Here is a 16,583-nt window from a genome sequence, read left to right as displayed (position 1 = left end):
TAGGATAAAATAAAGATGAAACCATTTTTCTCGGTTGTCAGTTTCCGACATTTATAATTTTTGAAATATTTGTAAGAAACATAACGGACTTACTGTTTAATAAAGATTTTAAACTCTAGAAAGAAATAAGATGAAAGATGCTGCAACTGCGATGTCAAATTCAAGCAGAAGTCTAACTGAGCGCGTGTGTCTCTCATTTGCTGTCAGGTGGTGGCGCTACTGGAACAACGGTGTCAGTCAATGACGTCAGTCCTAATCCATTCAGTTGCGCGAGGCGGAAGTGCCGTCCCGTGGATTGTGATTTCGGGCTCATCGCAGCCATCGATTCATGGAACAGAGGGACTGGTGTTGATTACTTGTAGTACTGGACCCTCTGCTCAATAACAACTCACACCGGGTTACATAATTGGCGCCATGGAATCGCATGGCAAAGAAGAAAATAAAGGACCCGTACTACATATCGTAGTGGTTGGATTTCACCATAAGAAAGGCTGTCAGGTATGCGTCACATTAAACTAATGCGGCATGTTGCTGTTAGCTTTTCAGTTTGTCGGCTTTTCAACCTTGGTTTTTCGCAGTCATCTCTTCCTGAAATTATTTGAATCTATTTCTAGAGATTCTCGAGTATTTTTCTCATGCTAATTTACCATTTAGAAGTGAGCTAAACCCAGCACAAGCTCATCAGGCTGCTAGCTCGCTAAGTTTACAACATCGTCTCAGTTTCAACGTAATACACTTGCTGCAAGCCTATCTGAGTGGACTTGACGCCAAGGTAATCGATTAGCATTATTAGTGAGGCAACTGGCCTTGCTCGTGTCTTCTGCAAAATCAGGTCTGTAAACACAAAGAAAGTTTTTGTTGTGTGAAAATTTGTCTAGTGCATAGATCACTCTTGTTTGGAGATGCTCATATAAACATCAAATGAGTGAATCTGCATATTCAGTTGTGCATTAAGTAGTTTGCCGCCGACTCAAAAGCGTATTTAGATGACAAGCAATTATATGCTTTAATGTACAAATGGTTTTGAGGAGCTACCATGCAAGAGAATGGACAGCTGTACTCCTGACTGTGCTGTAGCCGAGCAGTAGCAGACCACCACAAAGCCCCTGATCAACTTAGTGGGCTGTGACAGTGCTGGTCCAACCAGTAATGCTTATGATATAGGGTTTTGAACAAACTGAAAAGCAGCAGTGATCAGCTGTGTTTCCCTAGTCCTGTCTTGGACAATACAGTTGCTTATTACTCTTAACAAAGACATCTGATTCAATTGATAAACGCATCTTAATATATTGTTAAAATGCTGAATCTGCAAGGTAAAAAAAGTGCTTTTTTACTGTATTCTTAAGTGTAGGAGATTAGAAGCCATATTATAGAGTGCATTTCAATTGGTATTATTTTCTGTTACGTAGAATGTGCATATCTCAGCTCTCTCTTTCCCTCATCTTTTTTTTTTCCCCCCCAGGGTATAGTTGTGCTCGTATGAGTTATGTAACCGAGCGAGTATTACTTATACACCATTCATTTCACATCAATGTCATGCATGATAAATCCAGTGCAAAAACTACTGGGGAAAAAAAAAACACGGCGCAAAAACGGCTGATTTCCAAAGAACACAAGTCTTCTGTTTACGTAAGGATAGAGTATAAGCGGAGTCAGTATCTCAGCTGACAACTGTGTTTCTCAGTCCCAAATCCTGCTGACCTACTTATCAGTGTATTTCTGTTTTTGGCGGATATTTGTGTTTTTTGGTTGTTTGGCATCTAATTAAAATAATCAAAGAGTATATAGATCAGCACTAGTTCGGGAATATGCCAACTAGTTTGTTTAAGGACACTGCTATACATGATTATCTACTGGTACAGTATGTAAGATTGTTAACAGTATTCATTGCAATCAGATAGTATGTTTTTTTCTTTTTATTATGTGTTGTGGTTTTCTGTTACTTGCCCTCGTAGACTCACTGTATCACACTGTTCCCACGGTTACTCTTGGTATAGTATGGTATTGTGTAGACCAGGGCACTGACAGAGGTGAAGACTGACTATGATGGGAAATCCTGACTGACAAGGCAGACTAAGCAGTTTTGAAAATAGCCCACATCATGAGGTCAAGCAATATACTTACATAAAAAGCAGAAGTCTCTGTATATTTGTGAATGTGTGCACATGAACGATATGTATGATTGTGTGTGTTTGCTCAATATTAAAGGGTTGGAATAATGGCAGAATCAGGGGAACAGTGTCGATTCTTCAAAGAAGGATGGAGTCTTTGTAGTAGCTCTTGTGTAATCATTGTTCTATGATCCTGTATATCTGCAGTGTTTATTTAGAGCATATGAATGCAGGACTAAGTTTTGTAAATTCACTAGCGCTCTGAAGGAGTTGAGTTGAATTTGGATACCAGGCTAACAGTTGAGACTACCAGTTATCTGCATTACTTCCCTGTCTTTTTTCCTCCAGAGCAAACAGTAGTTTAACTGCAGGTGACTGTGAGAGACTTACATTAATCAAATATATAACAGCCACCAACCCACTCCCCGTTAGCATACAGCTAGTCATCTGTTAATTCAAACCAAAGAGAAATAGTGTTCTCTCTTGTTCCTCTCTTGTTCCTTTCGTATTGTCCACTTGGTGGACCCTGTCACATCTATTTCACTCTTGATATAAATCCCTGTCACAACTGTTTCACTCTTGATATCAGCAAATGATTATCTTAGCCCTTTTGTCCATAGAGGCAATTTGGCTTGTATATTAAAAACGAGAGGAAAATGAAGCAAACTGATGATTCGACCAGACGAATGTTTCATTTGATACAACAGAGGTGCCTCTGCTTTGCAATACGTCTTCATTGTAGTTTGTGCCATCTCCCAACTGTTTGTATTGTGTGTGTGAAAGAAAGCACGAGAGGATATGCTAACTGAGGCACAGCTGTTCACCACGTCGAGTGAAGAAAGTGGGTTGTGAGACAAACCCACCACAGATAGAGCCCTTTTGAGGTGCAGAATAGCGAATGCATCGGGGGAAGAGTGGATTGTTTCAGTTAATCATGTCTCAGTGACACTCTGGCCTGGAGGCTAACCTAATCTCCTGATATCTAGAGGCAGACCAGCGGACTGTATCGGATGGCGGTTAATGTCCGTAATGTGTCTCCCTCCGTCCATCTGTCCGACTTGAAGTGTCGTGTTGTGGTGAGTGACGGCATATGCTCTCCCACCCCTAGGGCCTCAGGATGGGAGGCTGGTGATGGGCTCTTACCTGTCATGTACCTGTGGAATAATTCCATATGTTAATAGATGCCTCTGATAACTAACAGGCAAAAGGGGTTTTGTTGGCGTTGTCTCTTGTTCAATAGCTACTTTTCTCCTTTGAGAATTTCAGTCCCTTCTTCCACCAACCAGTTCTATTATCTTTAATATTGTCTTAATTATGTAGAGTAAAGCTAACTGCATGGGTTGTAGATTCTAGTCTAATGGGCAGTTTGTGTTCTCCTTGCAGTGTGTGTGTGTGTGTGTGTGTGGTGTGTGTGTGGTGGACACACATCCATAAAGAGAGACTGACCTGGATAGAGAAATGACCATAAAATCAAACAGCCTCTCCCTGTTCTCATATCAAATGTTATTTGCCAAGTTGCTGTTGTCTTTCTTTCCTGCCTTTTTTCTTCATTCATGTTGATATGTTAACTGCCATTGCACTGTCTTTGACCAATGAAAGCACCAGTTACTATTTGTAAACACTTGTTGTATCTATTTGTAGTGCACTGAAAATAGACCTAAGACAGTACTGTGGGTTTGATGGGGAGGAATACACTACACTTATAAGGCCCCGCTGGGTTTACATGGTTTACAAAAGAACAGCATATGTAAAAGATTTTGTGGATGTAGATTTTCCTTCACGTAAAAGATGACAGTAAAACAGGAAGCTAGACACGAGCTGGGACCCTCCACCATGGCTCACCAACATATGACTACTCTGCAGAGAGACAGAGAGATAACAGCGAAGGACACCCCCCCCCCTCCTCCTCCCTCCTCTCTGTCCCCCGACTGAGAATGAAATATCCCGTTCCATTTATTTGTATGACGAGCGTCAGGCTTTGTTTGTCTTTCCTTCGCTCTACTTCTATCCATCTGTGGCAGGACACACAGTAAAGCCATCAGCTAATTGAATTTCCCATCCCTTCATTCATGAGCTTTGGCACTGACTGCTTCTCTGCTTGTACCTACTGACAGGTGGAGTTCTCATATCCTCCAATCATTCCCAGTGAAGGCCATGACAGTAATACCCTCCCCGAAGAGTGGAAGTACCTTCCCTTCTTGGCGCTGCCCGACGGCGCCCACAACTATCAGGAAGGTAGGCCCGACTCTGTGCTTTTCTCAAACACGTCTTTTATCCCACACAGCGGCTCCAGTGCCTTATTTTCTGATGCTGTGATGCTTACTGTCGCTAACCGTTTCAGTGCCTTTTTGAGTTGAATGAATTTGATACGGCGGTTTGATGCGAGTTTTCATTGTACGGTTGTTAATTTGCGTATTGTGTAGAGAGCCCTGTGGAGAATGCCCAGCAGTGTGTGTGTGGTGGCATTTTGCCTTTGTCTGCATTTTCTATGACTGAAGCCTTTGCCACTGTCATATGATATGCCTCTGTGGTCCAGCAGCTCTCCCTGGCATGCTGTGAACTCACACGCGGTTTAGAAACAGGCCCCGCGCTCCGTCGACGTGATAGTCCTTTGCGTAATTATTTTTTTGTCGTGCTTTATACGCTTATCCACCGCAAGTTTTCTATTTTAGTCTGCCTTGTTTCACCGCTGCCATTTCTCCTTAGTTTGGCTTTTATCTGTGCGCGACTTTAAAAGGATAGGACATGGAATCTGTTTTTTTTTTTTTTTTTTCCCTGTGTATTTCTCTCTGGTAGAAAGCTTTTTGCTTGTGTATTGTAATCCTCGTCGACCCATGAGATGAGACAGTCATTTTGTCATTATGACTAGCTTTAAGATGAGCCACATCGGTGATGGCGCCTCTGGCCCCTCTCTGACCCCCACAACGTCGTCTTAAAGCCCTCCACTGATTCAGTTAGGACAGAAAAGACTAGAGTCTCTTATCTCCGCTCAGGGCGTAGGTTCATGCGTCCACATGGCGAAATAAAAAAAAAAAAACCTCCATCATTTCCTCCTCCTTTTGTTCTCTTCTTACACTCTGGAGAGAAGTGACAGAAGTTCTTTTAATTACTCAACAACAAGCGCTTGTCACATCGTTCTTTTTTGTCTTTTCTTTTATTTTTCCCCTCCTGTTTCATCGTGATCCCTGCAGCCCGCCCTTGAGGCAGTGACGTCTTTATGAAGAACAGTGTCGCTGTTATTGATTGTGTTGAAGAGCCAGGTGCTGGGCCGTGAGTGTACGTAATCCCCACGACTGCTGGGGGGTGCAGAGCCCTAATTTGATTTGCTTTGATTTTGACATTACAAGTACATTCTGGCAGGAACTGCTGTCTGGCAACACAGCTGAGTTCTTGGATAAAAAAAAACCCCAAAACAAACAAAAAAAAAACCTCTAGTGTTTCTCACAGTCTACTCAGAACAGGGCTCCTGTTTTCATTGCTGGAGTTCAATGTGAAAGAGCGTGTTACTGAGAGAGACGTTTCTCTTGTGTTTCAGACACTGTTTTTTTTCACTTGCCTCCTCTGAGTGGGGATACAAAATGTGTGTATGGGGTTTCCTGCTACAGACAGATAGAAGCCAAGGTTTGTGCCACTTTTCTTTTATAGCACTTATGTTACTGGTCAACCCAGTCAACCTTTGGACCATTTACTTGTGTAGCAGTGTTGTGAATAATATTTACTGCATGTGGCTTCTGCCTGTGTTTCAAATCATGTAACGTCATGTGAAGTAGGTCTTGTTCTTGCCACCCATAAACAAATAAGTGTTCAGTTTTCATTTTTAGGTCAGTTGTGGTGTGGAAAAAAAAAAGAACAGCACATTTTAGTCAGTGTTTGGTTTATTCACCATGTTCAGTAATCATTCACAAAACACTGAGGAGATGTTCACAGTACGTTGACCTAATGTTCACCAATGTTCCAGGCCCTGAAGGTGCGGCAGGCTGATGTTACAAGGGAGACGGTGCAGAAGAGTGTGTGTGTTCTTAGTCGAGTGGTGAGTCATATGTCATACTGGAGGAATATTTGTTTTCTGTGGGATTTTTGAGTGAGACTACAGCAGGGCAGAGACTGGAATGTTTTCCCTGTGCTTGTTTGTGTGTGTGTGTGTGTGTGTGTGTGTGTGTGTGTGTGTGTGTGTGTGTGTGAGAGAGAGAGAGAGAAAAAAAAAGAGAGAGAGAGAGATAATGAAGGTCGTCTTCGTAGCTATCAGTTTTGCAAATCATTACTGTATTCCCAGTTTTATATCATATAACCTTTTATAGTTGTATATCATAACCAGATAATCATTTGGTACTCTGTCTCAAACCTTTGTGATCTCATAGTGCTCATCTGAGTACTTTAGAAGGTAAGAATCTCAGTAATATAAAAGCCATGATTGACAGTTCTCAGGACAGTAGGAGTACAGCGCAGTGATGTTGTGCTGTTATTCTTACAGCACCTAACAGGCTTGTTTATACGAGGAAAAAAAATCCCTCTGTCATTGTGTGACCCACTTGGGTGCTGTAGATCAGCTGACAGCATGTGGTCTTGGGTATGACAGGACATTGCTTATCTTTATAGGATCCTGTACCTTTATGGGATGCCTGTCCATGCATGCACACATACCAACATATCAGTACAGTTCTTCTGATAACTGTTTCTGCTTGACTCTCTCTCTCTCCCTGTGTGTGTGTGTGTGTGTGTGTGTGTGTGTGTGTGTGTATGTGTGAGAAAGAGAGAGAGTGTATGCATGTGTGCAGCATCTGCTATGTGGCCATCGTAACGTATAGGAGAGCAAAGAAACCTGAGTGGTATTACTTGCAGATATAGTTGGGATCTTAGCACAGTTCTGTGGGTGTCAGTACTGATATGTATATGTGTGTGTGTGTGTGTGTGTGTTCTCCCCAGCCTCTTTACGGTCTGCTGCAGGCCAAACTTCAGCTTATCACGCATGCCTACTTTGAGGAGAAAGACTTTTCTCAAATCTCCATTTTAAAGGTAAGCCGTCGTCCTTGTCCGTGTGAAACTTCCCTCATTCTCACACAGTTCATATTAAGTGTGACTTTTATTTTGTAACCCACTCTTCCCCTTTCCTGCCGTGTTCTCTCTGCAGGAACTGTATGAGCATATGAATGGATCTTTAAAGGGATCAACCCTGGAAGGCTCGCAGATGTATCTAGGTAAATATTTCTCAAACGCTTCTTTTCATTTAAAAGTCAAATATTCATTTTGTACGAGATATGAAACGGAACTGATAATCCCGCCAAATTCGTTTTGTGCAGTTACGACACACATTTCTTATTAACCCACATTGGCTGAGTGGCGCTCTTACCAAATTAGACCCCAGCGGATGTCTCGGTTGAAAACCACGTAATCAAATGTCGGGTGAGCGAGAAGCTGATCTTGTCATTAGATACGCTCTGACTGTATCTAGAAAGCTGCTTATTCTTCACGGGGCGGGCGGCGATGCAGAGAGATGAGATTAGTGTAGCTTTATGAAGGTGTTTGTGTTTATGAAGAGCTGTTGCGGTCAGATTGATTCATGTGAAAATAAACTGCCCCTGTAATTGCAGACTCTGTTTAGATTCCCATACCATATTCAGATAAAAGTGATTATACTATTCTCTGTAATATATGATGGACTCATGAAGAAGCGCTGGGTTGATTTTTAAGGATCGCCTCAAATGTGAAGCTGTTTGACCTCACCTGTAAACCTGTTTCTAATTCTTCATAGTCATGATTGTTCACTGTGAGTCAGCAGTGTGTAGGAGCAATAGCTTTGTAACTGAAGGCCAAGAAAAGCATTATGTAGGTGGTATTAAACTATGGTGTTTGAATGCGTTGTGTTGTGCAGTGCTGTAATGACAGGTCTGTTTGTCCATCAGAGGGTTTAAATGTGGGGGCGAGAGACGATTTCATGGTGTTCTGGTGATAGTTTGTTGAACACCTGTTTAACTTGCGGAGCTAGAATGACAAACTTTCCCGTAGGTACTCTGAGTGGGAATGTCTCTTTCTCACTGTTGTGTGTGTCTCTCTCTCTCTCTCTCTCAGGTTATGAAGCGAAATGCATAAAACATTTTCTCTCAGTGCCTTAGTGTTTATCCTATCATCTTAATCTCTTGTCATTTTTATCATCATATTATGGTCCAGTGGTTATTGAAACTTTTGGGGTCGTCTTCACCTTTTGGATGATCTTATGTTTGAAGCAAATAATCGTGGCAGAGTAAACATATGAGTTTCAGTTGAATCGTGAAAACATATGCTTTGGCCTTCATGGTGTTTACAGCATTGATTATTTGGCCCAAGGGAAGGATTATTTTGCTCAGGGACAAATCTCATTCTTTAAATTCCCTTCTCTCTCTCTATCTCTCTCTGTAGGCCTGTCTCCAAGAGACCTAATATTGCACTTTCGACACAAGGTAATATTAAACGCAAATCATACATTTAAAAATCATAAAAAAATCATATATTTATTTTATCACATGCTAATGTAATTAGGACACATGGTGACAGGTGCAGGTTCTTTTTATTGATGTAGCTGAATTGCTCAAGATGATGGCCTGCACTGTAAGGTTATCATGTGTCATTCTCTATCCTCAAGTTTCCCAGAGTAATAAACATGCAACATGGATTTCTCTCTCTCTATCTCTCTCTCTCTCGCTCCTCTTCTGCCACAGGTTCTCATTCTTTTCAAACTCATTCTTCTGGAGAAGAAGGTAAAGTGTCGTTACTTCATTTTGTGATGTAAGTCTGCTGCGTTTGGCCACTCCCTGTCCTTCTTAACTGACTCCGCCCCTCCCTCTCTCCAGGTCCTGTTTTATGTGTCTCCTGTAAACAGACTAGTCGGTGCACTCATGACTGTCCTTTCTCTGTTCCCTGGTGAGTTAAACGGAAATCAAACTCAAAGTACACAGAATGACCACCTCTGACCCTCAAGCCTCAGTTTGTATCTGAAATTCAATTGTATGGTGGTAAACTAAGGAGTTTAGCACAAGTAAGGGGGAAGTTTGCATGTACTACGTTTATTAAAGTATTTGCCTCAACCTGGCTTGTGTACTTTTCCCTTTTCTCTCTTTCACTCTGGATTTGTGTGTGCGCGTGCGTGTGCGTGTGTGCGTGTGCGTGTGCGTGTGTGTGTGTGTGTGCATGCGCGTGTGCAGGTATGATTGAGCATGGTCTGGCAGATTCCTCTCACTATCGGCCCAGGAGTAGCGTGTCAGAGGAGCTTAGTACGGTGGAGGGTGTCCCCGGCGCGGAGGAGTTTGTGTCCGTCTCCGTTACGGACATCGCCAACGCCACGAGGGAGCTGGAGGGACAGTTGACAGAAGAGCGCAAAGAGGAAGCCACTAAATCAACCACCAGCCCCACTCAGACACCCACAACTCCCCAGCCCACCACGTCAGACCCTCACCATCTGAAGCCCCCCTCCCGCACCTCTCCGGAGTCCTCCGAGAGTGACTGGGAGACCCTGGACCCCAGTGTTCTGGAGGAAGGAGGTAGCGACAGCGCCCCTAAGGACGAAGAAGCCGTCGAGCACCCCGAAACGTTTGAGTCCGAGTCCGGCCTGCCCATTACGGTCCAGCCGCAGTCAGTGACCGGCCAGAGTGTCCTAACACAGGGACTTGTGTCTGGACTGGAAGAGGACCAATATGGAATGCCTCTGCCTATCTTCACCAAGGTGCTTCACCAAGACAGGCATAAATGAATGCAGAGAAACAAGTGGCCCAGCTTGTGTTTGAAACTTTTAGGGCAATTCACATGAGAACAAACTTTAAATATGCCCATTCACTCGCATGCATTTGTTCACATTGCTTGAAATATCTCACAGTCATTCACATATGTTGGGAGTAACGCGTGTGGGAGGAATGCTTTTAATTTTAGCCTTGTAGTTTTACTTGGCTGTGGTGACATACAATTCCAGCAGATGGCGTTGTAGAGCTACTTTAGTGTTCACTCTATTGACTGCTTGTGACTGCTACTACCTACTATTGCTATACAGTTTCCCTGAATGCACTCTGTAATCTCATACATACGTACATACATGAAGTGACTTTTTGACCTTGTGTTGCCAGGGTTACTTGTGTCTACCGTATATGGCTTTGCAGCAGCATCACCTGCTATCAGATGTGACTGTGCGAGGCTTTGTTGCCGGAGCAACCAACATCCTCTTTCGTCAGCAGAGACATCTGAGCGACGCCATCGTCGAAGTGAGTCCTGGTCAAACTCACGCTTTTGAATGCCCTTTGACAGCCCGCAGTTTAATATACTGTATTTTAATTTCTGTGCATGTGGTCTTGTCTGCCTTTGACCCGTTGGTGTGTAACAGGTAGAGGAAGGTCGTGTTCAGATCCAGGACCCAGAGTTGCGCAGAATCCTGAGTCTGAGCACGGCTGACCTGCGTTTTGCCGACTACCTGGTCAAACACGTGACCGAGAACCGAGAGGACGTGTTTTTGGACGGAACCGGCTGGGAGGGCGGTGACGAGTGGATAAGGGCCCAGTTCAGCCTGTACTTACACTCCCTTCTCTCCTCCACGCTACAGCAAGGTACACACACACACACACGCGCGCAAGTCCACTCTCGTACCGTCGGCTCCTACAGCAGGAGTTCAGGCCGGTTCGGGTTTCACGTAATTGGCTGAAGTTGTTAAATAATTTTGCGTTTAATAAGGCCTGTCCTCGCTTTTGTCTGAACAGATAATGAGAAGCTGTTGGCTGATTACGGGGCTCCGTTTATCGGCGCTTGGAAGATTACACACAATTACAGGGTGTGGTTCAGCAACAAGCACCCGGCTATGAAAGAGATCACACCAGGGTAGGTAATCTCCCCAGACAGAGCATCACGCGCACCCCTCTGCAGCTCCACCGCGGACCGGGGTCCTGAAAAGACCACCTCTGATGGCCTCTGTTATGACATTTAATATGTTAAATGTAATAATAGTTTTTTCCCTCTTCTGATTTCTGAGATCAGTTTTAGTTGATTTTTGATTGGTGTAAAATATTGCATCTTATTTACAAAGATTTTGTTTGTCTTCCCATAGACACCCATTCCAAGGCCAGTATAGTGTGGCAGATGTGAAGTTGCGCCTCTCACAGTGAGTATAATAGTTGTAATAAATCATTCACAGGTCAGCTGTTAAGTTATTATACAGTGTCTAGTCATATTGATCTTCAGTGAATGTACACTGTATTGAATTGTGACTGATCTCAGATCAGGTTTCTCGTCATTAGTTTTTTAATCCTGTCATTGTGTGCACTAAAAGACAGAAGTTTCTGATTAGCCAGTAAGGGATTTCATCCTGACATCTGGAATAACACTTTGCAGATGCAAGTGCAGGTGCAAGTCATTATTGAGGAAGATCCCGGGGAAAAAGAAAGAAAAACATAGTTTGTTGCCATCTTGTGGTGACTAGAGGAAGTGTCTGAAATCTTTATGTGAGAGACATGATCTTCTAAGATCTATGAATTTCTAAGATTCTTTTGTTGTGTACTATATAAATCTATAAAAAATCAGGGACTTGAAATAGGTTTACATTAACACTTACCATCATTAAACTAATCATAAAAGATGATTTTTGGGGCTTGTGATCACCCTACATTTATCATTTGAAATGAATCTCATAACTGTCGCTGGATGACACTGTGTGGACTCTTCACACGGATAAGTATTAGTAACTGATCTAATGAGAGTCTATTAATGCCTCATTGGCTGAGTTTGAATTTCTGATGGTGGCACTTACTTTGCCGATACCTGCTGTGAGTCCAGGGTCTCCAGTGACACTCTGCGTTTAGTGAAACTTTCAGCACTATTGAGACTTGTGTATTCATAGCTTTACACGGCCATCAGTTATGATGTGCAGAGAAACTGGAGCCAAGACTGTCTCACATTCATGAGAGCCCATTAATAATGAGAGCGCTTCATTCTGAAAAAAAAAAGAAAGAAAGAAAGAACGAAACAGACACAGGGCTGGCGTCTTGGTTGGTGTGTGTGCGCGCACTCAGGCATACGTGTATGTGTGTGTGATCACGTCTGTTTGTGTGTCTGGTTTCGTTCCAGGAAGTAAGGGTAGGGAAGGTGATCTGGGATGGTGTTAACTTTCCTCGGTGCCCCATCCTTAAAATGAAAGCCTATTATGTTACACAGGGCATATCTGGACCCCTTCTGCTGTGTGTGCTTGTGCATGCATGCGCGCGCGCGTGTGTCTTAATGAGAATGTATCTATTGATAGCGATATGGTGAGAACATGAGAATGAAGCTGCTTGCTGCTGATATATGGGCCCCTTGTTTGACCTGTGCTATTGGTTGTCAGGGACCCTATGAACTTTGGAGTAATGCAGTAGTAAACAAACAAACAAACAAACAAACAAGCTTATGTATCCTCAGTCAAAATCCCTCCCATATTCTCACTTACTCAACAGCCAGCTCTGCCCTGAAAACCTCACTTTATCTGTATTTTTTCACTGTTTCTCTCTTTCTGTCTTTCTCTCTATTCCTTGTCTCTCTCTTCCTCCCACTTCCTACACATTAATAAACTAATGAGCCTTAAAATGAATACCTCTCCTTCACTTTGACCGTTTGTTTGTTTGTATTAATGAATTAGCTATTGTCTGGCTCATCTGACCTCACTTATCCCTGTGTTTTGATGAGTAGACATAGGAAGATTGTTTCATTCGCCTGTTTCCTAGACAGAGCGGGTCCTAGCAACCAGACAGCGGGAGATGAATGGGAAGTCTCACAGTAGCAGCATTAGGAAGATAAATGTGAAATTTCTGAGAAGTGAGGTTATCAGCCTGGAGATGTTTTTTCTTTCTCTCTCTTCAGTTTTGCTCACACCATCTTCACTATATTTTCTTAACACATATTACTGTTGGCTTGGACCACATACAGATTTTGTGTGTATGGGAAAACATATGATATACATTATGAATTTACCCCTTTGTAATGCCTATGTCTTAAATCCCGGGTTGGAATTTGGCCCAGTTCACCTCATTCTTCACTTATAAAAATCAGTGTTACAGACAGTCTGTTACCATGGAAAGTAATCATGGGGGGGGGGGGGGGGGGGATATTACAGAGACGTAAGGCAATGTTTCCTAAACTCTGCCTGAAATTCTGCTTTCTAATGAAGCTCTTATTCACCAAGATAGCAAAAGTATGTCTACTGTAGTTTTTCATCCATTGCTTTGTTAAGGATCACAGAAGACTGGTCTAAAGCAAAACAACACGTTTGTATTGTGAGTTTTATCAAATGGTCTTTGAGTATATGATAAATCTGACTGAAAGTATGCTTAAAAAACATGCTTAAAGGAGCTGCTGATCCTGATGAGATGGATTTTTTATTCATTCTGTTTTCTCCTGTATTTCAAATTATTAGGTGGATCTTTTGGCCATATTTTGCTGTGGGTCATAAGAAAAAAAAAATATATATATATATATATATGTGTGTGTGTGTGTGTGTGTGTGATTTGAGTGAGACTGACTGTCCCACGCTCTTGCTGTGCTCCTGTTACTTTCTGATAGGAGGGCTCAGTGAGATCCTAGACCAGTATATCTCAATAAATAATGAATACCTTAACACATGCGCTTTGTGCATCCCTTCTACCTCAGGGCAGTTTTTGGAAGGGCACAGTAAGTTCTCTTCTTGGTCAGTATGTGTCTTACTGAGAGACACTGGTATCATCATGTATATTGGGAGATGCATGAAGAAGCTCTGCGAGTGCCCGCTGATAGTATAAATATCAGATAATCGAGTCATATGAGACGGTCCTTTAGGCAGGATGGGCGTAATGATGGTTACAGGTTTGTGGTTTGGCCTTGGGCCATGGGAATCTACATGGAAAGGTTATAGGGTGGTTGCCATGTTAGTGTGGTGTAAAGCGTGACAGATGAGAGCTGGGTGATTTGGAGCAGAGCAACTGCGATGGCTCTATATTAAAATGTAAATGTTCCTCCTCTCAGTGGACACAGTGTGCTTAACGCTACAGGAAGTATGACGTAAGGTCAGGACTTACTGGCGGCTAATAGGTCAGTGCTTTCAGGAGGTCATGTATAGTTTAAGGATACTGTCAGTTTCGAAAATATGGAAACAAGTACACATCTGAGCGATTCGTGGTACGAACTGAAAATCATAAATCAGAAATGGTTTAACCGCTTTCAGTGTTTTGCACTTAAACCTAATTATTTTCCACAGCGTGGACAAATATGAACAGATATCAAAGTTTAAGGCGTAGGATTAGGTTGTGAAGCATAGCCTGTCTTGATAGTATATGGTCTTGTTGGTAACTGCTGAGCTAAAGTCGCTCCCAGTTCATTGGCTATTTGGCGAGCTAACGACAAGGGTCCCCACGGCGCCTAATCTATACGTCCACTGTGCTTATGTAATACAGCACCTCACTGCTGACATACAGAGTGATGGATGAGATGCTTTTCCTTTCCAGGAAGGGAGGCAGAGGTATGTGTCAGACAGAGAGTGAGAGTGTGAGTGTGGGAGAGAGAGAGAGAGAGAGAGAGAGTGTTTTAAGGACACGTCAAGTGATCTACTCACATTTATTTTTTCCTGTGGTATTCTAGTTCCGTGCAGAACAGCGAGCGTGGGAAGAAGTTTGGGAATGCCGTAATGACCACCAGCCGAAGCGTCGTACAGACAGGGAAGGCAGTAGGTGAGTGTAATGAGAAAATGCTGTGTTTCTCAACCATGTTGAACCCAGCTTGAGAAATATGGAAACTCTTTTTGAGATACATAGCACTGACTTAAAAAAAAAAACAAAACAAAACACACAGACCAACTACATGAACCTAGAGAATAAGACTCGAAAAGAAAAGACTTTCAAAAATCACTCTGTAAGTCAAGTGTTGGTGTAATCCATCATTTTTGGGCAAAATGAAAGATTTTGTGGTCAGTATGTTCATTCCTGAATACTGAAGTATGTAAGCATCTGTCTAGAGATGTCTTGAGATGGTTAATGTGACCATGACATACTGGCGACCAGATCATCTCGATTCTGTGGTTTAGCCTCCGTGCTTTTCAGCAGATGGATTGTGTTTTACCTCCACAGGTCAATCAGTGGGTGGAGCCCTGACCAGTGCGAAGTCAGCCATGTCATCCTGGTTCTCCACGCTCGCTCAGCCAGCTGTGGTGGCAAATCCAGTCTCCACTTCAGAGCCCTCAACAGCCAAGGAGTGAATCACTGGCCCTCAATCTCTCACTCTAAATACACTGTTTAAAACGACTATCACCCAACACTAACCAGCAGCCCAGACCACACCATGCTGAGCTTCATTGTCCCGACGCTCATCTCACGCTCTACTAACCATGCCCATTTCCCAAAACCAGTCTTACTCAGTGCCTCCAAAAAACGCATTTCTAACCACCATTCAACCTCCTAGTTTGCACCTATTCTCTCATCATCACTCTAGCCCAAAGGATTGATTCATCTAGTATCACCGTCCCCCGCCCACTCTTATCCATTCTTTTACCAGTAATATCTCCTTAACTCTGCTGGTCTTTACCAGCCGGCACATCCACTCCTGAGCTCCGCGCCTCCGATCTGTAACCTTAACCTTGACCTTGACTTTAATCATTCAAATTCTCCCTTTTGCCCTCCTACACTAAACAACGGACACAAACACTACGTAGTGCTGTCCTGTAACACACATACACAGGAAGATGGACTCTGTGTATGCTGGATAGTAGGGTAGCAGAGAGATGGACTCTGTGTATGCTGGATAGTAGGGTAGCGGAGATATGGAGTGTGTGTGTGTATGCTGTGGATAGGAGGATAGCGGAGAGATGGAGTGTGTGTATGCTGTGGATAGGAGGGTAGTGGAGAGATGGAGTGTGTGTGTATGCTGTGGATAGGAGGGTAGCGGAGAGATGGAGTGTGTGTATGCTGGATAGAGGTATTGTTATAAATCCTGTTGTAGAACACTGTGCTGTATACTCATTGTAACGGGTCCCCTGTCCCTTTTTTTTCTCTCGTGTCCCTGGTGAAAGCTGCAAAATAGCAGGTGGCACATGTCATCTAGCTTTACTAATGTATCCGTGCACATGTAGAAGAAGCACTGGTATGTGTGTTTTCTTTTTTTCCCCTGCTGTACACAATGGCAAATCACTCGCATGGTGTTTCTGTCCGTATGCATAACTGGAGTGGAGCTGAGGTGATGGATCAGGGATGCTGGGAGTCTATGGTCTGTATGAGAAGTTGCTGAAGAGCCATGGAGCACCACACATATTTCTGTATTGTACTTTTACAGAGTCCCAGCTCTGTTGAACTCAGAACCCATTTTCAATGCTGCTATCATCAGTTTTTCCATTTAAACCAAACGCTCAAGATGTCGCTGTCTAAAAATAAACATTATTTGATGAAGGAGTGAGTTTAATGGGTAAAGAATTGCCTAGGTTGAATGTCATTTTAAAGTGGTCCGTGTGGCAGAATATATTTATCTAGAGTAAAGAGA

General features: G+C 43.0%; 1 protein-coding gene across 1 annotated transcript; it reads left to right on the top strand.

The window, feature by feature from the left end:
* The first annotated feature begins 346 nt into the window (after positions 1 to 346).
* On the top strand, positions 347 to 15,888 carry avl9 (AVL9 homolog (S. cerevisiase)). The gene is made up of 16 exons (XM_030774175.1): positions 347 to 498; positions 4,226 to 4,346; positions 5,647 to 5,732; positions 6,070 to 6,141; positions 7,035 to 7,124; positions 7,240 to 7,306; positions 8,505 to 8,545; positions 8,804 to 8,842; positions 8,936 to 9,005; positions 9,287 to 9,804; positions 10,199 to 10,333; positions 10,453 to 10,672; positions 10,823 to 10,940; positions 11,167 to 11,220; positions 14,697 to 14,785; positions 15,182 to 15,888. The coding sequence occupies exons 1-16, from the start codon at positions 415 to 417 to the stop codon at positions 15,307 to 15,309; spliced, it is 1,932 nt and encodes a 643-aa protein (XP_030630035.1). The 5' UTR covers positions 347 to 414; the 3' UTR covers positions 15,310 to 15,888.
* The last annotated feature ends 695 nt before the right edge of the window (positions 15,889 to 16,583 follow it).

Source organism: Chanos chanos, chromosome 5 (genome assembly GCF_902362185.1).
Source record: "Chanos chanos chromosome 5, fChaCha1.1, whole genome shotgun sequence".
NCBI classification, from domain to species: Eukaryota; Metazoa; Chordata; class Actinopteri; order Gonorynchiformes; family Chanidae; genus Chanos; species Chanos chanos.
Note: the sequence above shows the minus strand (reverse complement) of the source record. Positions and strands in the feature narration are given on the sequence as shown.